The 20,723-nt window shown below is 35.6% G+C and overlaps 1 protein-coding gene and 1 long non-coding RNA gene across 3 annotated transcripts; one reads left to right on the top strand and one right to left on the bottom strand.

Moving 5' to 3' along the window:
* Nucleotides 1-361: 361 nt before the first annotated feature.
* On the bottom strand, nt 362-3,851 carry LOC113355677. Its single transcript, XR_003362538.1, has 5 exons — nt 3,778-3,851; nt 3,566-3,683; nt 2,977-3,102; nt 1,006-1,074; nt 362-880 (listed from the first exon to the last, which is right to left on the bottom strand). It is a non-coding gene; the product is annotated as an uncharacterized LOC113355677 (long non-coding RNA).
* Nucleotides 3,852-16,095: 12,244 nt separating this feature from the next.
* Nucleotides 16,096-18,119, top strand: LOC113355676 (UMP-CMP kinase 3-like). Of its 2 annotated transcripts, none has more exons than XM_026598594.1 (8): nt 16,096-16,178; nt 16,357-16,408; nt 16,493-16,613; nt 16,843-16,999; nt 17,156-17,236; nt 17,351-17,458; nt 17,560-17,628; nt 17,874-18,119. In XM_026598594.1, exons 1-7 carry the CDS (start codon nt 16,149-16,151, stop codon nt 17,614-17,616), a joined length of 606 nt encoding a protein of 201 aa, XP_026454379.1. In that variant the 5' UTR covers nt 16,096-16,148; the 3' UTR covers nt 17,617-17,628; nt 17,874-18,119. The 2 variants fall into 2 exon arrangements, with proteins under 2 accessions (XP_026454379.1, XP_026454380.1); XM_026598595.1 differs by having other exon boundaries at nt 17,871-18,119.
* Nucleotides 18,120-20,723: the final 2,604 nt, after the last annotated feature.

Raw genomic sequence — 20,723 nt, 5'->3', positions numbered from 1 at the left:
AATGAGAATTGAGAAATGAAATGGAATTAAATTGCTTTATGTAGCAACAAAATATGACAAAGTAATGGAAACATTTTTCTTCCCTAAATTAATTCGAAAATACAGGGTAAGAAAAAGATTTTTTTTAACATACTAAATATTTAAGCTAGCCGTTTGGGATTCTTTTACCATATGTAGACCTATAAAGATTTTTTTCCCTAAGGTTTTTTAGATATTTTGAGTTTTATAAACACTAATTTAAAATTTTCTTTCCATGTATAATTACAATTGTTTAAAAAGACCAAGTCATTAATATGTATGCATCGTTCCGTAAATGCTTCAAAAAATAAATCTTTCCATAATTATAATAGGCGTAAATTACTAATTTTAAAGAAATTAAGCTAACAGTTACATAAAGTCTAAAGTCGCCAACATTTTGGTTAACTATGTTGATTCTAACAGAGAGTTATCTAATTTAAACCCACTCACATTTTCATCCTCCATCCTCAAACATGAGAAAATATTTTTTTACACCTAATGGAGTTAATTTAAGCAAATTTATGCCCGAAAGTACCAAATTATTAGAAATCCATTTGCAGCGTGCATATAAAACTTAGGTAATGTCAATTCACAAAAAAAATCCAGATGAAAAATTAGTAATAGGGTGTTCTTAATAAAAATCAAAATATTGCCAAACCTAAGTAGGGAAGTGATGGATTGATGGGTTTCCCCTGCATCAGGAAGTGATGGATGAAATTGGTTGTGTTTCTTCTCCACCATGATCTAAAACATTATTCTTTGATTGCCATCCAGGATACTCCTCAATTCCCTTGTAGGATTCAAAGAGCCTGCCAGACTTCTGGATGAATATCTATACACTAAATTGGAACAACACCAGTATCTGAAATGGTAGTTGAGACACCTCCAATAAGAAAATTGACATCAAAGTATTCTTTCCCAGCAGGTGCTTGCACAAAGACATGTGAATCACAGGGATATACCAAACATAGAAGTAAATGGACTTACCAAATTGAGATTTTGACTAACACCGCATGTTTGTAATGTCTTGTTGGTGTCTTCATCGGCATAACACATCTGATTCACAGAATACAAATTATAAGCACCATTTAGTTAACCCGCACTGCACCTTGCGATATGCCAAAACCTAGAATTTGTGTCAAACAAATGATATCAATTACACAAAAATACAACTACCATTATAGTGAATAGGTGTGTCCCTCCTTCCCAAAATATATCACTTTTAGATCATGAACACGTGAATTGCAGTAACCATTATGAACAAATAATCTCAATGAACTAAATATATGTGTGAACTCAAAATATCATACCGTGAACAACAATACAAAAAATAACAACATTACAATTAAACACCTACTTTTTTTATACATATTTTATTTTGAGAAAATCATCATAATAAAACAGAAAAGTAAGAAAACAAAATAAACAACCTTACAACGCATTTTCATAAGCTAAACTCCAATACTGCACATCACCATTTTCCTCCACAAATTTTAATAATACTCCACCATATCAGTTACCTGCTCTCAGCATAGTTGTTTGTAGGCCTCTCCTCAACCCCACAGAAAATAGCCAATAACAATTTTTATGTGTAAATACGCACCCACAAATAATCATGCTTACCTTATTATCTGAACTTAAGTTGATAACTTGTCAGCCGAACCTAGGTATATTTTCAAAAAATATAGGTTCGACTGACAAGTTATTAGATGAACTTCGCTCTGTAACTGACGAATTCAGGTTCGTTTGATTCGAATAAAAACTTGAAAAACCAAACTTAATGTGTTTTTTAACAAAGAGAAGTTCGACTATCATTTTTCATGTTTCATTATCAACCAAACTATTCTTCTGAAGTATAAAAAAACGAAGAACAAAGATTTGCATTCCAATATGCGTATTTGAAGCTAAATCTCTTTGTGCAATTCTTCACACGACTCATTTATATTTGTGGTTTTAATGAATGATAAAAGATTTATGAATCAACAATTAATCATTGACGAAAAATAAAATCAAAATGGTTTGATAATGATTAAATTAGGTTAGTAATGTAGTAAAACTTAGGAAGAATGCAACAGAGATTGCAAGAGATACGAAAGGTTGAAAGAGATACGAATCAGAAGAAATAATAGGCTTAGCAGGAAAAGAAGATGTTTAACCTGGCGTCTTTAAGGGTGACCCCGAAAGAATTAGGGGCGACTAATAAGACAAAATAGGTTCACCCAAAACTAAAATAAAGCCACCTCTTATCTCAAATTTTTGAAATGTAAAAATGCCCTCCATAATCGGTAGACAATACTACAATCGGTAGTTTATATTGATGTATGTTGGTTAGTGTTACAAAAATTATAGTCGGTAGAAAATAGTTATTTCGTGATGTTAATTTTCTACTGATTATGGTAGCAGCCTCAATTCAAATTTTTCAAAAACCAATGGAATTTTGAATTGCTATATTTGAACAATCGGTAGTTTAGTGATGTTTATTATCTACCGAATATACAATCGGTAGTCTGATGATGTTCATTTATCTACCGATTGTGGTAGTTGTCCCAAATTCGAAATTTTCGAAAAACCAAAGGAATTTTGAATTTCTATATTTGGACAATCGGTAGTCTTGTGATGTTCATTATCTACCGATTGTACAATCGGTAGTTTCGTGATGTTCATTTATCTACAGATTGTGGTAGTTGTCCCAAATTCGTAATTTTCAAAAACCAATGGAATTTTGAATTTCTCTATTTGTACAATCGATAGTCTTGTGATGTTCATTATCTACCGATTATATAATCGGTAGTATCGTGATTTTCATTTATCTACCGATTGTGGTAGTTGTCTCAAATTCGAAATTTTTAAAAACCAATGGAATTTTGAATTTCTCTATTGCATAATCGGTAGTTTCGTGATGTGTATTATCTATCGTGATGTTATTTATTTATCGATTCAGATCAAGATGAATAGTACCTGATGTAGAATCATTGGTTTGTTAGCGAAATCAATGAGTGTCTTAGGGACAATAAGTGTCAACGGCCTTAGCCTGGTTCCGAAACCTCCAACAAGAATAAGAGCCTTCATTTTCGATTTTTTTATCTGTAAATTGAAAAACACAATGGATCAAATCATTAATATAGATTCCAAAAGATCAGACCAAGTTTCAATTTGAAGTCACTGGAACCATTGATGAAGATAAAATCAAAAGAAACAAACAAAAAAGTTGATCCAGATGAATGAATGAATGAACAGGTGTCAAAGATGCATAGATAAATTAACTACAGACAAAGGATATTGATTACAAAAGATAAGTTGTTAATCAAAATCTCCATTGAATTGCGATCTAGAATGTACGGAGCTACCAGAAGCTCAATTGAATCATGAATCAAGACGTGATTCAGTTCATCGTGATCAAATTTGAAATCCACATTTGTTTCAGATTTTTGATTAGATCTAAGAAATTAAAGCATTGTAGAAAAACGAGATCCAACAGAAATTTGGGGAAGAAAGAGAAGAGACTAGAAAAAAATGATTTGGTCTTAGATACAAAATCAAATCTTACCGAAATTAACGTCGGATTATTAGACGGAGACAGAGATTTAGAGAAGAATTCCGAAGCCGACAGAGATTTAATGTACAAATCTGACTACATTTCCCAGCCGAAGAGTTTCACTTATAACCTATACAAAATTCCATCATTCTCACTGTCAGAACTGCATTTGGACATTACCATGTGATTAATCATTAAAAAAAAGTTAATTAAGAGAAACTTACGCATTGTGTAAATTCCATTTGCTTATAATCTTCCCAGACCAATCTAACTTATCCTCCCAGTTGCTTTTTAGCTCCCACAATTCTAAGGTGCTCTTCCTAAATTCAACAATTTATCAAGGGTAAATGTTTAATTTACTAATTAATTACATTAAACTCCTCAAAAGTAAATTAATTTAAGATTACATACCCTTAATTCTTCAACTGCTTTAGGACATCCTTGTAAGAAATAGATAGCTAAAGCTATAGACACTGAAGAAGTTTCATGGCCGGCAAACAGAAAACTTAATATCAAATCAAGAATATGTTCTGTTCATAAATTTGAGTGCTTTAATACCCATCCAAGAAGATCATCTTCCTCTTTAATCACTACTTTCTCGCCCATTAACGTTCGGTTATCGTTCATTTTCTCGATTCTTTCCTCCATTTTCTGCTCTATTACTTTCAAAATGCGTGATCGTGACTGCAGCAAGGAGCGCAAATGAATCATCATTTTATGCGTACCCGTTCGCATATTGTCGAACACGCTCCAAGTCTGGATACTTAAGTATGCGTACCCGTTTGCATACTTGAGCGGGTTAAATTATAGAATCGGTTGTGTCATGAACTAATACATTTATATAATAAGGAATGCAATCTTTTGCAAACCATGGATACAATTTTAGTGAATTGATTCGAGTGAATCAAAGGGATTTTGCTTCAATTGTGTCTTGTATTATGAGAATATAAACAATTGAACAACTCTAAAGCTAGTTTCATTTGAGTCATTTGAACTAGTTGTGATTAAGATGAATAAGGTTGATATGAAAGTGTTCATATGGGTAACTTCGGTTAACTATTGTTGAGCCAACCTAGTGTACACATTTAGGTACAGTTATCCATATCTAAATGAGGTACATTTCATTTATGTGTAACAAGCTAAGACCATCTAACGGTGGAGAGAGATTGATTTAGTTTCAATCAAACTTAGCTTGGCTCTTAGATCATGTTTCATCTAATGGTGAATATTGATTGATTTTTTCCAAAGTTATCAAACCCTGATTTAAAGACTATATAATGGAGAACTCTAGCAACTGGGAAACCTAATCCCCACACCTCTTGTGTGATACTAGTTGCGACTAGATTCGATTCTCCTTTAACCTTAGGTTTATTCCAAAACCTTAAAGACTTCATTGGGATTGTGAATCCAGACCCAACTATTTTCTCTGTAGTTGCATGTTCTGATCTTACTTGTACTATCGTGATTGAGTATTATCTTTTCTAAGATTTTCTTGAGATTTATCTCCGATAGGTAAGATTAAAAGAAGTCACAGACATCTTCGTATCATCGATTGTGATTCCACAATATCTTGTTTCGTTTCCATACAATTAAGATTATTGTGAAGTGATTGATAATACTTGGATGTTCTTCGGGAATATTATTCTACTTTATCAATTGGTTCCTGTGCACCTTGATTTATCATAAGACAGAACATAACTCATAGGTATTTCTGTGGGAGACAGATTTATCTATATCAATATACTTTTCTATGTGAGACAGATTGGTTTATCAAGTCTTCTACTTTGGGTCGTAGCAACTCTTAGTTGTGGGTGAGATTATCTAACGGAATCAAGTGTGTAGAATCCTGTTGGGGTTCAGAGACGTAAGGAGCGCAACTGTACCTTGATCAGTGTGCGATTGGCTAGGGCTCAACTACATTCCAGTGGGAAGTTCATTGGTAGTAGGATAGTGTCTGTAGAGGCTTAATACAATGTGGTTTTCAAAGCTGGACTAGGTCACGGGGTTTTTCTGCATTTGTGGTTTCCTCGTTAACAAAACTTCTGGTTTCTGTGTTATTTATTTTTTGCATTATATATATTTTCTATATAATTGAAATATCGCGGATTATGCGTTAATTTCAATAAGTTCTTGAATCCGGTCTTTGGTTTGTTGATTGAATTGATAGACACTTGGATATTGGTTTGTGATACCATCCAAGTTATTTCTCTTATTCAACCGGGCTCGAAAATTCATATTTGTTTGATTGCAGATTGAGTTAAGATATAATTCTTTGATATACTTTTCTAAAGATTGAGCCTGACTGTCTAGTTGATTCTCTTGAAAGTACATTGGAGTTTTTCTATTCCTATTGTTGAATGAATTATTGGGTGTGGTTATTAGATCCCCTCTTTGCAAGAACGATTACCCCATATATGGATACAACACGGTATGCATATTCAGTATGCGAACTGTATTATGATGATTCAGGTCTGGAACTCTTGTTTGCATACCTTATATGCGAAAGTATTTACCTGCGAAGGTCCAGAACTCTTGTTTGCGTACCTAGTATGAGAACGGGTTTACCTGAGTTGGGTCCGGAACGGTTGTCGGCGAACCGGGTTTGCGAACGGCTTGACTAGGCCAAGTCCAGAGTTGTTGTTCGTGTACCCAGTTTGCGAACACAATGGTTAAGTTCTAAAATCGGTTATGTATGATTTTCATACTCATGAAATAAAACATTCATGATTTAAGGGATGCAAATTAACTTTGTAAACTGTGGCTTAATTTTCATGAATTGATTCTTGTATAAGTACTTTGCACGATTACAAATCAATCCGATTTCGTTTCAATTTGTTCATGAATATTTCTATGATATAGTGAACAATTGAACAACTCTATTTGAAATAAAATTAGATTCATTTGATTATCTATCATGATTGATTGATCATCATATTTGATCTAGAAGTGTTAGATGAATGTGGTTAAGTCAAAAGTGTTCATATGGCTAAATTTAGTTAACTGTTATTGAGCCAACCCAATATACACGTTTAGGTACGGTTATCCATATCTAAATATAAGTATATTTCATCCATTTGTAACAAGCTAAGACCATCTAACGGTGGATATTAATTGCTTAATTTCTAAGCAGACTTAGCTTGAATCTTAAATCAGGAGTTCATCTAATGGTGAATATTAAATGATTTGTTACTAAGCTATCTTATATTTGATTATAATCAACCCTGATTTTAAAATCTATATAAGTGAGAACTCCAGCAACTGGAAAACATAATCCCGACACTTCCTTTTGTCCTAGTTGTAAACTAGAGTCGATTCTCCTTTAACCTAGGTTTTCCAAAACCATTATTACGTTAACGACTTGAAGACTTCATTTGCGATTCATGAAGCCAGATCCAACTATTTTCTCTGTAATTGTTTATTCTGATCTTACGTGTTCTATCTATTGAGTTTTATCTTCTTTAAGATTTACTTGAGATTTATATCTGATAGGTAAGATATAAAAAGTAATGACAATTGTTCTTTGTCTCAGACTCTTGTGATTCCGCACTAACTTATTCTGTTAATCAGCTAGGTTATTGTGAAGTGACTAATATTTCTAGACTTCTCTTTGGGAGTATAAGACCGGATTATTAGTTGGTTCCTGTTCACCTTGATTTTTGTATTAAAAGAAAGAAAAAAAAATAATAAAGGATAGACATATCTGTGGGAGACAGATTTGTTTATAACTCTTCGACTTTGGGTCGTAACAACTCTTAGTTATGGATGAGATCAGCCAAGAGAATCAAGTGAGCAGAATTCGGAGTGGTTTTAGAGGCCTAAGGAACACGACTGCATCTTAATCGGGGTGATACTTGGTTAGGGATCAACTACATCCCAGTTCGAAGTTAACTTGTAGTAGAATAGTGTCTGTAGCGGCTTAATACTGTGTGGTGTTCAAATATAGAAATGTCCCGAGGTTTTTCTACATTTTCGGTTTCCTCGTTAACAAAATTTCTGGTGTCTGGGTTATTTCTTTTCCGCATTATATTTGTTTATATAATTGAAATATGATAGGTTGTGCGTAGTTCAATCACAGTTGCTAAATCCAACCTTATTTGCTGGATATAACTTGATTGACACTTGTGCATTGGGATTTGGTACCGTCCAAGTTATTTCTCATATCAATCAGGCTCACGTATTTCTATCTGTTTGATTTGATGATTGTATTAAGAAAGAGATAAATCTCTTTGATATATTTGATTGAATCTCATTTTTAAGTTGGTAATTTCGGAATTATATTGAAATTTAGTCCATACATATTTCTGAACGAATTATTGGGTGTGGTTGTTATACCCCCGCTTTTTCAATTGGTATCAGAGCAGGCAAACGCGCTAAAACCTCATAAGTGTGTGTTTGTAGCAATCTGACTCTATGTACAGAAGTGTTATCTCTAAAAAAGTACTGCCAGTCTTCGATGGCTTGAATTACTTATGGTGGAAAATTGTAATGCATAATTTTCTATAAGTGCGAGATTTTCAATCATGGGTTCGTATTGTTAATGTCTATAATCATCCATTAGTTACAGTAGATAATGTAACTGTTGCAAAGGATATTGGTGAGTATGATGATCTTGGGATTCTTGTTGCAAAGCAAAATTCTGGCGGATTAAATGTTATCATCCATGCCATTACCCCAGATCTTCAGCACCATGTGATTACGTGCATTCGGTCTAAAGATGCTTAGGATATCTTAGAAATTATATTTGAAGGGAATACCTCTCAGAAATAAGGTAGGCTTCAAAACCTAAATTCTGATTGAGAAAACCTTCGTATGGATGATGAAGATTCATTTGATGAGTCTAATCACAAAGTGTCTGAAATTGTTAATACATATTTTGCGTTGGGTAAGACTATTCCTTAAAAGGACATTGTGATGAAAATTCTCAGATCCCTGCCAGCCAGATACGATTCTAAGAAACATGCCATCATTGAGGGAAATAACCTTGAAACACTTTCCAGGAATACTCTTGTTCGAAAGCTAAAGATGATTGATCTTGCACAAAGTAAAAGAGAAAAACTTCGCGTGTCTTGAAATTTTGTTGTTGCACCTGATGTAAATTCTATGTGTTCTAAATTGATTGATATGAATGATAAGAATTGCTTTAACTCAACTCTTCCAATGTTTGTACAACAGTTAAATAAAACTCTTAGATGAAGAAAAAGAAAATCTCGCAAAAAATCTCCCTCATCAATCAATGAAATGAATAGGAAAGTTTACAAAGACTATGATAATTGAACTTGTTCCAAGTGCTACAGATATGGTGATCATATCTCTAGTTGTCCCAATAAGGAGTTTAGTGAAACCAAAGCATGTATGGAAACTATTGACTACCGTCCCGATAAAGAAGCATGTGAAAGTTCTCTCACATACTTTGCTGAAAATCACACTTGTGTCTCCAACAACTCTGATTATTCAATGGTAAACAATCTAACTTCCCCAGAAGAGAAAATTGATCTCTTAACCAAAGACCTATGTCCAATGGAGATTATTTTTTAACTAGAAAAGGAAGCATGTATTAAAAGGATTGAACATCTAGAATGTCAACTGAAAAAATTAAGACAAGAAAATATAATATCTCATAATCGTGATCACAAGAAGAAGAATCGTTTCTCTTCGAAAAATTATTTTAAACTCAATCAACATACTAATCCAAAAAATATGTCACTTTCAAAACCTTCTTGTAAAGGGAAAGACGTGATAAGATACAAGGGCACAGAAAACCCAAGTCTTTCTTATGTAAAAACCAGGATCACCTTAAGATGGATTGCACAAAGGTTCTTGAAAATTCTTCTTCTAGTAATTTACTTTATCAAAATAAGAGAAGAAAATCTCATAAGAAATCAACATCACTTCCAAATATATTTTCAGAACCATTCATAGTCTGCAAAAACCGATAAACAGAGCACACAGAACATTGAGGGAAAGGAAGATGGTCCTTATTGGTCATTCCTCTGTAAAGAAAAATCAGAGACAAGGAATAAGGAAATCTTCCTAACCTCTTGAGAAACCTATCGATCCTTTACTAGATGGAAGAAATTACAAGTTGTAATAGTTTCTGATATTGTTCTTGTTTTCCCCTGGACAAGAACCATAATCTCCAAGAGGGGTGTGAAAAGGTCTCTGATGTATCATAATTCTTGAGATTAACGAGAATCCTTCTCTTGATTAACTTGTTCATGTATCTCTTTCTTGTGCTTTAAATTCTTTTATTGATCTAAGAACCATTTCTTGGAAAGAAAAATCAAGGCAAAGGAAATTTGAAGCCAAAGAAGAAGATAAACAAAGGAAACTCCGTTCATAAGCGCATTGATTGGAAGTTATGTGAAATGAAGAAGATAAACAAGATGAAGAACATTGTCCCATAATTTTATTTTTAAAGTTTATATTTTAAATTATTATTGTCTAGTTTTATGTCTTGACTACTAATGATTAATTTGAAGTTTATATTAATTCGAAAATTTGACTCATATTATTGAAAATTAAGCTTATATTTTATTCTTAATTCAGTCTTACATTTCAACTTTAACTATAAATAAGAAAAATATTAAAACTTCTAAAAACTTCTAATAAAGTTGACAATTTGGAAAATAAACTTCTAAAGTTTACAATTAGAAAATTAAAACATAAACATTGGATTATATTTAGGTAACACTCTAATCTCAAAACAACTTCCCTATTGGAAGTCTTTCCGCATCAGCGGCGAAACTCCATCCGACTCATTTGTTCAATGTCCATCATCGTTTCACCACCCGTCATGTTTCGTCCCGCTTGCATTACTGAAGAAACATAGTTAATGATTTCCTTATTCACCACAGTGAAGCGGTGACTCAACACGCTCACATCTCGATTATTGTTGAGGTTCATTGTTTCTTTTTCAAATTTCACAAATATGTTTTCCCAAAATGTCATGGCCTTGGAATGCAGCATCAACGATAAGACAATCATGGCAAAAAAAACATAATTTCTGCAAATACATTCATCTCTCGGAGTTGTAAATTTTGGAATCCGACTTTTTCTTTTTTTTTTCACATTGGCTATTTGATTTTAGGCAACATGTTGGTTTTCTATGTACTCAGGCATGTTCATATTTTCAGTCATGCTCTTTGAAAAATCGAAAGAGTGATGAAAAGTATAGAAGATATGTGAGATTGAGAAATTCTACAAAGATTTAGAAATTCTGGTGTGAGTTGAAATGAATTTGAAGTTGAGTATTTATAGGAGGAGAAATTCTTGATTGTTGAATGAAAAACAACTTAGCGATGTTCTAAGAAGCGAGCGTCGAAAACACTAGCGCTGACGTATCTCTAACTCTTGAGCATTGAGATGACCAGCGAGCGACGAAGTCTCTATCGCTCACTGAAAGCTCCATCATGTGTGCCTAAATGGTGTATTTGGTTACCAGGATGTAAAGTGGCAAATTATAGTTTTTGACATGTGCATTGGAATAGGCCTACAAAATGCACATACAACAAGAACAAAACGAGTGAGGACATAACTTTTGAATGATAAAATGACAACTGGATAAGAGCTCTTGATAAACAACAAGTGGTAGTGGGTCCCACCTATTGCCAGTCCTAGGATTGGAAAATCCATATAAGCAGTAGACAAGGGTGTTGATCACCTAGGTTAAAAGAATGGTAGATATATGAGCAAACGTTGCAACTCAAAAGTGTAGTAGAAGTTGAACAAGAAAATTGTGAAGATATCGTGTTTTCCAGAAACAGAAATACTGAAACAAACTAAAGAATTGTATAAGATCTACTCTCTTTTTGCTCCTCAACTCTTCTCAAAAAATAAAAATAAAATTAGGGTTCTATAGAAACTAGAAAGTGGGTTTATTAAGACACGTATCTGAGACTGATATGGAAAGTATTCCATATATAAGTCTCTTAAAGGTGGAATTTGTTTAATACTCGGATAGACAATCTTAGATATGGTTTAGGAAAAGGAATTATATGTGTGTTAGGAAAGTCTTTGTTCCTTGAGTCCCAAGTCTTGGCTTGTATAAATATATGTTTATGGAATAAGAATAAACACAACAAATTATTATTATCAATTCTTGACATGGCATCAAGAGCCAGTTACATAACCTAAAAAAAAAAGTTCAATCCCTAAAAGATGGGTGACGAAATAGAATCATCCAAAGGGAAGATGGTGGAGTATGATATACAAAAGAAGAACCCAGTATATCATCTAGGATCTAGTGATGGACCGGGAATTATCATCACGCCAATTATTCTAAGAGGAACTAATTATGATGAATGGGCTAGATCCATACGGAGGTCGTTGATAGCCAAGAGAAAATTTGGTTTAGTTGATGGAACCATCAAACAACCTGTAGAACCAGAACAGTTGGAAGATTGGATAGAAGTTCACTCGATGCTAGTTTCATGGATTAGTAATACATTAGAGGCATCAGTCAGATCAACTTTAGGAGACTATGATGATGCGAGTCTGTTATGGGAACACTTGAAGAGAAGATTTTGTGTTCTGAGTAGAACAAGAATATGCCAACTAAAAGCGTCTTTAAGTGATTGCAAGCAAAAGAAAACAGAGGGAGTTGATCTATATTATGGAAGATTGAATAAAATATGGGATGAGATGGTGACTTATATGAAGATACCTAAGTGCAAGTGTGGACTATGCACTTGTAATATTGCAACTCAGGTAAGTACATTAAGAGAAGAAGATTTCTTGCATTATTTTTTGATTGGCCTGGATTCTGTTTACAGTTCTGTGCGTGGACAACTGTTATCTAGGGATCCACTCCCGTCAATAGACGTTGCGTATCAAACAATTGTCAACTCGGAGCGCCTTAGAATTGGAGATGTAGGTGTGTCTGCAGATGTACAAGACAATATCATGGCTTTCAAAGTACAAGATGATCAACGTATGCTAAATAGCGCCTATGATCCTTCTATGCACTGCAAGCATTGCAACAGACAAGGACACTCTGATGATGGTTGTTTTAAAATTATTGGATACCCTGAATGGTGGGTAGATAGAACAAAAAGTGGAAAAGGAGGTCGAACTGGAGGAAGAGGACGTACTGTTTATGCAGGAGGAATAGGTGGCAGAGGACAAGGTGGTAATACTGTTCGTGCACACAACCATACATATGCCAGCAGCAAATCAATCTGGTGGTGCGTTGACAGCCGATGTATCAGGACTCGTAGGAGTTACAGCAGCACAGGTTCAGCAGGTGATGGAGTTTTTAAACTCAAGAAAGTCCAGTTCACATCTACAAGGTAAAAAGAATAAAACTTCTTGGATTGTTGACACAGGAGCAACAAACCATGTCACGTATGAAATACGTGACATGTTAAATGTAAGGGATATTAAGGCATGTTCCGTTGGATTGCCTGATGGAAAACATGCGTACTCTGAGAAAATAGGGACTGTGATTCTTCCTGGTGGATTGAGACTTGATAACGTACTTTATGTGCCTCAGATAACTTGTAACCTAATTTCTGTTACACAACTTATTGATGAGATGAGAGTATTATCCAATGTACTAATAGTTTATGTCTGATACAGGACCGGTTGACGAGGAGGATGATAAGAGTGGCTAAGAGACAAGGTGGACTATATATTTTCTGTGGTGTGCCTCAGGTTGAAGTTATGGCCGTGAGTGAAGATACATATGAAATCTGGCATAGAAGAATGATACATCCTTCATAAAAAGTTTTACAGAAGTTACAAGGAGTGAGTAGATTAATAAAGAAGAATAATGATGTTTGTGATATTTGTCCACGAGCAAAACATCGTAGAAGTAGTTTTGCTAAGAGTCTGAGTAAATCAAACTGTATTTTTGAGTTAGTTCATATAGATTTATGGGGTCCATATAAGATAAATTCATCATGTGGAGCTCAATATTTTCTGACAATAGTAGATGATTTTTCAAGAGGTGTGTGGATATATTTACTTCAGAGTAAAATTGAGGTTGAATTAATATTTCGTAATATTTTTGCTCTGGTAAAGCGACAGTTTAACAAAGAAATCAGAATTGTTAGAAGTGACAATGGAACTGAATTTAATGCATTGCGTGCTTATTTCAAGACTAATGGGATAGTCTTTGAGACATCGTGTGTAGGTACACCTCAACAGAATGGAAGAGTTGAGAGAAAACACCAGCATATAATGAATGTGGCAAGGGCTTTGAGATTTCAAGCGAATTTTCCTATACGGTTTTGGGGAGAATGTGCACTGACTACAACATACTTAAATAATCGTACACCTACACCTATTCTGAACAATAAAACTCCTTATGAGATATTGTTTGGAAAGCAACCTCCATATAATCAGTTGAAGGTGTTTGGATGCTTGTGTTATGTGCATGATCAAAGTAGTAAAGGAGATAAGTTTGCAAGTAGAGGAAGAAGATGTATATTTCTTGGTTACCCTTTTGGTAAGAAGGCATGGCAAGTTTATGACTTGGACACAAGACAATTTCTGGTGTCGAGAGATGTAAGGTTTTATGAACATTAGTTTCCATATAAGACTGATATGGAAAGTGTTTTGAATAAGAAAGGACAATCGGGTCCTAATGCTTCGCCTGTCAAGGATCTGTCGAGTTATGGAGACTCGATTGAGACGGATACAGAAGGTGCTGTGACAGGGACTCATCCATCCAGTCCAGATGTGAGTTGGAGCGATGATGAGAATAGCTCAGTCACGAGCATAGGTGAGGTCGCAGACGCAGTCGCAGACACACAAGAAGTTACTCCAGAACCGACTGAAGGGGATGTCGATGCTACAGAAGATGTTGGTAGTCGCAAAGATGTGACAGCAGAAGAAGAGATGGGTAAGGGTAAGCGTCAGAAGGTTCCTTCTAGTCGGCTCAAAGGATTTGTGACGCACACCATTCGAGAAAATATTCCATCTCAACCTCATTCCGCACAATCGTCGTCCTCAGGTACACCTTATCCTTTGACATATTATGTTAGTTGTGATAGGTTTTCCGCAGTACATAAAACTTATCTTGCAGCGCTAAATGCAAAGTCTGAGCCTAAAAGTTTCAGAGAAGCAATGAAGTATCCAGGATGGAGGAAAGCAATGGCAGAAGAAAAGTTTCATGGAGATTTGGAGGAGGAAGTGTATATGAAGATACCGCCTGGGTTTGCCAAGGGTAATCCGAATATGGTGTGTAGGATGAAGAAATCCTTATATGGTCTACGACAAGCTCCCCGGTGTTGGTTTGCAAAATTGTCAGCTGCATTGAAGAATTATGGGTTTCGTCAATCATACTCAGATTATTCTCTCTTTACTATGGTTAAGGGAAAGATGCAACTTAATCTACTGGTGTATGTTGATGATTTGGTTATTGCAGGTAATGATCTAGTTGAGCTTACAAAATTTAAGACATACTTGGGTCAATGTTTTAAGATGAAAGATTTGGGAAGATTAAAATACTTCCTAGGTTTGGAAGTGGCTCGTAGTAAACAAGGTTTCTACTTATGCCAAAGAAAATATGCGTTGGATATTATTATGGAAACAGGTTTGTTGGGAGCAAAACCTGCGGAATTTCCAATGGAAACGAATCATCGTCTTGCTTTGGAAAAAGGTGAGTTTCTCAATGATGTGGAGAAATATAGAAGACTGGTTGGACGTCTAATTTATCTGTCAGTCACAAAACCAGATCTTGCTTACTCTGTACATACTTTGTATCAGTTTATGCAAAAACCTAGACTGGAGCATTGGGAAGCCGCACTGCGTGTGGTTAGATATTTGAAGAAGAGTCCTGGACAAGGAATTCTGCTGCGCTCGGATAGTAGTCTAAACTTGAGAGGTTGGTGTGACTCAGATTGGGAAAGTTGTCCTCTAACTAGGCGCTCTCTAACAGGCTGGTTTGTACTTCTTGGAGAATCGTCAGTGTCCTGGAAGACTAAGAAGCAACACACTGTGTCACGTAGCTCAGCTGAAGCAGAATACCGCTCGATGGCGGCAGCAACGTGTGAATTGACATGGTTAAAACAATTACTCCGAGATTTGGGAGTTCAACATACACAAGGAATGAGTCTTCTTTGTGATAGTCAGTCAGCATTGTACATTGCTAAAAATCCAGTTTTTCATGAACGTACCAAGCATATAGAGGTGGATTGTCATCTGGTCAGGGATGCAATATTGCGGAAGATTATATCACCTTCTTACACTCCTACCAAAGTGCAATTGACGGATATTTTCACTAAATCATTTGGGAAAGCTCAGTTTCATGGAATTTTGTCCAAGATGGGCATTTGTGACCTGCATGCTCCTTCTTGAGGGGGAGTATTAAGACACGTATCTGAGACTGATATGGAAAGTATTCCATATATAAGTCTCTTAAAGGTGGAATTTGTTTAAGACTCGGATAGACAATCTTAGATATGGTTTAGGAAAAGGAATTATATGTGTGTTAGGAAAGTCTTTGTTCCTTGAGTCCCAAGTCTTGGCTTGTATAAATATATGTTTATGGAATAAGAATAAACACACCAAATTATTATTATCAATTCTTGGCAGGGTTTTCTCTGTTTCATCTCATTGCAACTCTCAGCAGTCCTTGTTATTGTTAGGGGGTATGGCGACTGGTAGCATGAAATCAAAGCAGGTACGCACAACCAAGCTCTCTCTGATACATAATGTATGTTTGGTTAGTTTTGTTTTGCCTGATTCATAGTCGGTTTTTGCTTACACAAGTACAAATTTGTGTTGGAGTTTCATGGATTACCAACAGATTATGACAGTGTCCTGATGATTTTTGCGTTTTCTTGTTTTGATCATTCCAGGAGAAGCGTAGAAGCAGCTTATCAGATGATGAACTTATAATCTTCGTCTTGGGTAAGTTGCTAATACTTGCTGAGTTAGAATAATCGATTAGTGAAGCGACAAGTATCTGAATTGATCCACACTGTTGTGATTCAGGGGGTCCTGGTAGTGGAAAGGGGACACAGTGCAAGATGATTGCCCAAAGGGATGATCAGTTCTGCCATCTTAGCGTTGGAGATCTTCTTAGGCTAGAACAGGAATCAGGTTCCAAGCATGGGTAAGTATGCAATCTGGTTTACTTGACTTACACACCTTGTTTACTAACCCAAACCACCGGAAAGCATTTTAATGGTTGTCCAGTTCGTTTATCCTGCACTCGTGGTGCATTACAAATGCTCCTAATGCAGTACTATGTAGTTAGATTTACTGATTTTTGTTGCTCGGATATTTCCCGACTCATTGTAAATATTTAAGTGTGTGCATCTATAACGCGCTTGTTACTGTAGTACCATGATTAAGAACTATATCAAGGAGGCAAAGCTCGTCCCTTCAGAGATTGTGGTTGACCTCATACTACAGGCCATGAAGAGAAGTGGCAAGAAAAAGTTTCTAATTGATGGGTTCCCTCGCAACGAAGAAAATCGTGTTGAGTTTTATTCTGCTGTAAGTCTTTGTTTGTTCTGATTGCACACAATCTCCTCAGGAAATTTGATTTCATTGTGCCTACTACTACATTTGTGTACATTTATCAAATATGATTGTTTAGATTATAGAACTGCTTTTATGTGTTATTTATAGACATTTCAATTTACTTAACAGTGTCAACTAAAGCCAAAATTTGTGCTTTATCTATCTTGTTCCAAAGAGGTCATGGTGCAACGTCTTCTTTGTAGACAACAGGTTAGAAGGATCCATGCAGCTTCTGTTTCCTTGATTCATTTGTTTTAAGAAGTTTCTATCTTTATAAAGTTCTTTTTCCATTGTTGTTGCTAATGTTGCTTCCTTCCAATGAAGGGTAGAGAAGATGATAATATCGAAACAATAAGGAAGCGGTTGAAGGTTTTCGAGAACTCAAGCCTCCCTGTAATTGAATATTATCGCAGTGTGGGAATACTTCAAGAGGTAATCTTTACTTGAACCTGTCAAGTTCTCTAAAAAGGTTCCTAGTTACGCCTATTTGTGTAAGTGTTGCCTGCAACAACTTATGGTCACTTCTGTCACAGATCAATAGTGAGATGCCTGTGGAGGAGGTTTTTAAGGAGATCGCACAAGTTTTTTGAACTCTTGGAAAGGTAGATGTTGTTGTATACTTCCATTGTATATTGATCTTGATCATGCATGGGATTTGTCTAAGGTCCTCTTTTGTATGTTTAGAGTATGTACAGAATTAAGGAATTCTTAAATTTGGGCTTTTGCGGGAATTCCAACTTGTTCAGTTTTACAGCTTTCAAGTTTCAACCGACCTTTAAAATGTTATAGCCTTTTGTTTTTCTCTGTGTTTTTAGATGTCTAATTATTAAACTTTTCTCTGCAGCAGAGCTGGAGAAAATTTTGTTTCTCCGGGGAAAAGCTATGGAACTGGAGTTGGATCAACCTGATTATGGAGAGTGATGCTCAAACATCAAAATGCAATAAGGCTACTTTTAATGAGACCTGCAGTACAATGATTTAGATTAATCATTTCTTATTTTCTCTCTAGATTCTCAAACTGTTTGTTTAACTTTTCACCATGTTGTGCAATGTTTTATGATTATCAGTTTTTAATTTCCCTCATTTTTAAGTATACTGGGTGTCTAGTGAAATTACATCCTAAGCTAAGCAAGGATGATATAGATATCCGCTATGGCATCCTTTGTCTGAAGGTATCTGCTCACCTTTTGTCTGAAGGTATGTATGCCGTTGCAATATGATGTGATGAGCCAGATAGCTCCTCTTTAGTCTTTGTCTGAAAGTCTACTTTCCCCCAAATAATTCTTCCCAAGAAGATTATATTTGGTGTTTGATTGCTGCTGAGACAATCCAATATGAACCGGGCGTCTGGCTCAATAACCCGTTAGTTTCAACTCTGCAATTGGCTCAATTTCAATGAAACATATGATTGCGCAGTTTTCACATTACAATTGATTGTTTCTGCTAGTTACTTCTCGTGGATACTTGATATAAAGAGGTGTTATGAAGAACTTGCATCTTAGCCAGCCTTTCCAAACGATTGCGATTGGCTTTCTCGTCAGATACTTGAGTAAAGTTCGAAAAATTCCATCTGGAAGCTGCATGTAATCATTTCCTTTGTCAGCTTCCATATCTAAATTTGGATCAACACATCTCATCTTCCGGCAAGCTTCATTGGACAATATGTCATCCCTGCTATTTCTAGTTCCGTGACAGATACTCCACTCTACCATACTTTATCCAGAAATCCTTTTTAGTCATGTTGCTAGGGACAAAATTAATAATCTGTTCAGGACTGAGCTGTTCAACATGCGCTGTACAATCCACCTTGGAATCTGGTGGTGTAGATGGTTTCCTAGAATGGGTGCACCAGTATATCTGCTGGACTTTCACTTCTCCCCCGTCAGCTTCTCAATTTCCGTGTATAACTAGAACAGCTTGAATACTAAAATCAAGGACTGCTGTTCCTCTTTTTTCTGGACTTCGAAATTAACTAGTAAGAATATATTCATAAGTCATAACTGAAGAAGTGCTTTGTATTTCTTCCCAAGTTATTTTTGGCAGAGAAATAATATGAAAGTGTTGATTCATTCTCAGGGACTCCTGAACTGCACCAAGGATGTGGCAGTTCAGGAAGTAACCTGCTCATGGTAGCTTTGACAGAATCAACCTGCTGGAAGGTTTGTATCGAAGATAACAAACAAGAATTTACCAGAAACAAAGATATTCATTTCTAGTAATGGAGCGTATTACAAGATAACAAACAGACAGCCCACACAAGTGTGGTTTTTAGGACTCGATGACAACCATGCTAATAAATTAAAGATACACACCCCACACATTAAGACTAGAGAAACACCGTAGATAATAATATAAGAAGCAGACACACTCGATCCACGACACACCTTCTTTTTCTATTCCTTGGCTTCCGAATCGACAACTTCTGCTCCCAAGTAGACATAATCGAGATTAGCACAGTTGTTTTTTATTTTCGTTTTTTTTTTGATTGGAAGAGAAATTTTATTAAGATTGAAGAATATACACACGAAAATATAAAATGAAAATCCAGAACATAAATGCTTATTACAAAACAAGTTGTAAATAAGCTCCCCAAATGCTAATCACACTTGTTGTAAAAAGCTTCCCCAAGCAACCCATATCAAGAATTGATAGCTCCCAAAAATGGTAAAAAGCCCAATTAAAAAAGCCTAACCCATGAAAATTAAGTACAATAAACGAAAAAAACAACCAAAACCCTAGCCCAAAAGAGCACAATTGGTGACACTGGCTGTCACATTCCGCCACCGTGGACACCCTATGGAACCACCACTTGATTCCATCACCATTTGTAAACCCCAACCCAAAAAGACCACAATCTGTTAGTGACACTACCATGTCACAGTCCTTGATTATGTCACAGAGAAACATATTTGATTCTGGCATCACTCAACCACAGTGTAAATCTATGGTAGTTGATAAAACCTCGAGTCCATGATGATGTCGAGGATTTGGAGAGTGGTGGTGGATAAGTTCAGGAAATATTTTATGGATATCCTAATGGTGAGTATCCTGAAACAAGATCGAAAGTGAATCTTCCAAACCTCGATAGATTCTTCCCAAACACCTGAAACAAGATCGACCACCACCAATACAGGATCGACTTTAAACAAACAACCTCACTGGTCTCCCTCCATAATCCATAGATCGAAAACACCTACACCATCTATAAACTTCTAAAATCAAAAAAGAGATAAAACCTTGAACACCATATTGTGATGGATTCCAACATCATTAAAACATGGTTCCCCAACCTGGTTATCTCTTCCCATCGCGTGATAAATGGTAGAACGTCGCGCCAACACAAAACGTTCTAGTGCAACAGCTCCAACCTCGCCTCTATCATCCACCAAATGGAGGAGAAAAGCCCCAAATCTAAGCTAAAACCCTAGGGAAAAAAGGAAATAAAAAGCATTAGGGAACCATATTTTTATTTTCGTGATTTCTTCAGCTGAACAATCCCTTGAGCTCCTAACACCTACACTGGCATCTTTTGGCGGTTCATATGCAATTAAATCATTGTTGTTGCCGACCAAAATAGTTGATGCAATTTCACACGACCCATATCAGTTTCGCATAAAACTATCGCCATCCAAGTGAAAGTAAAAGGTTAAGAAGTGATTTGAAAAGAAAAAGAGAACTACAAGAGAATTGATTTGAA

The sequence above is a fragment of the Papaver somniferum genome, chromosome 3 (genome assembly GCF_003573695.1).
Source record: "Papaver somniferum cultivar HN1 chromosome 3, ASM357369v1, whole genome shotgun sequence".
Lineage (NCBI taxonomy): Eukaryota > Viridiplantae > Streptophyta > Magnoliopsida > Ranunculales > Papaveraceae > Papaver > Papaver somniferum.
The sequence above is the reverse complement of the archived record's forward strand: the minus strand, read 5'-3'. Positions and strand labels throughout refer to the sequence as shown.

What these genes read in the sequence shown, in the direction of transcription:
- LOC113355676 (XM_026598594.1), top strand. Translation starts at nt 16,149, where the DNA reads ATGGCGACTGGTAGCATGAAATCAAAGCAG. An exon ending in GTAGCATGAAATCAAAGCAG is followed by an intron (nt 16,179 to 16,356) that starts GTACGCACAACC and finishes TGATCATTCCAG; the next exon opens with GAGAAGCGTAGAAGCAGCTT. An exon ending in GTGTGGGAATACTTCAAGAG is followed by an intron (nt 17,459 to 17,559) that starts GTAATCTTTACT and finishes CTTCTGTCACAG; the next exon opens with ATCAATAGTGAGATGCCTGT.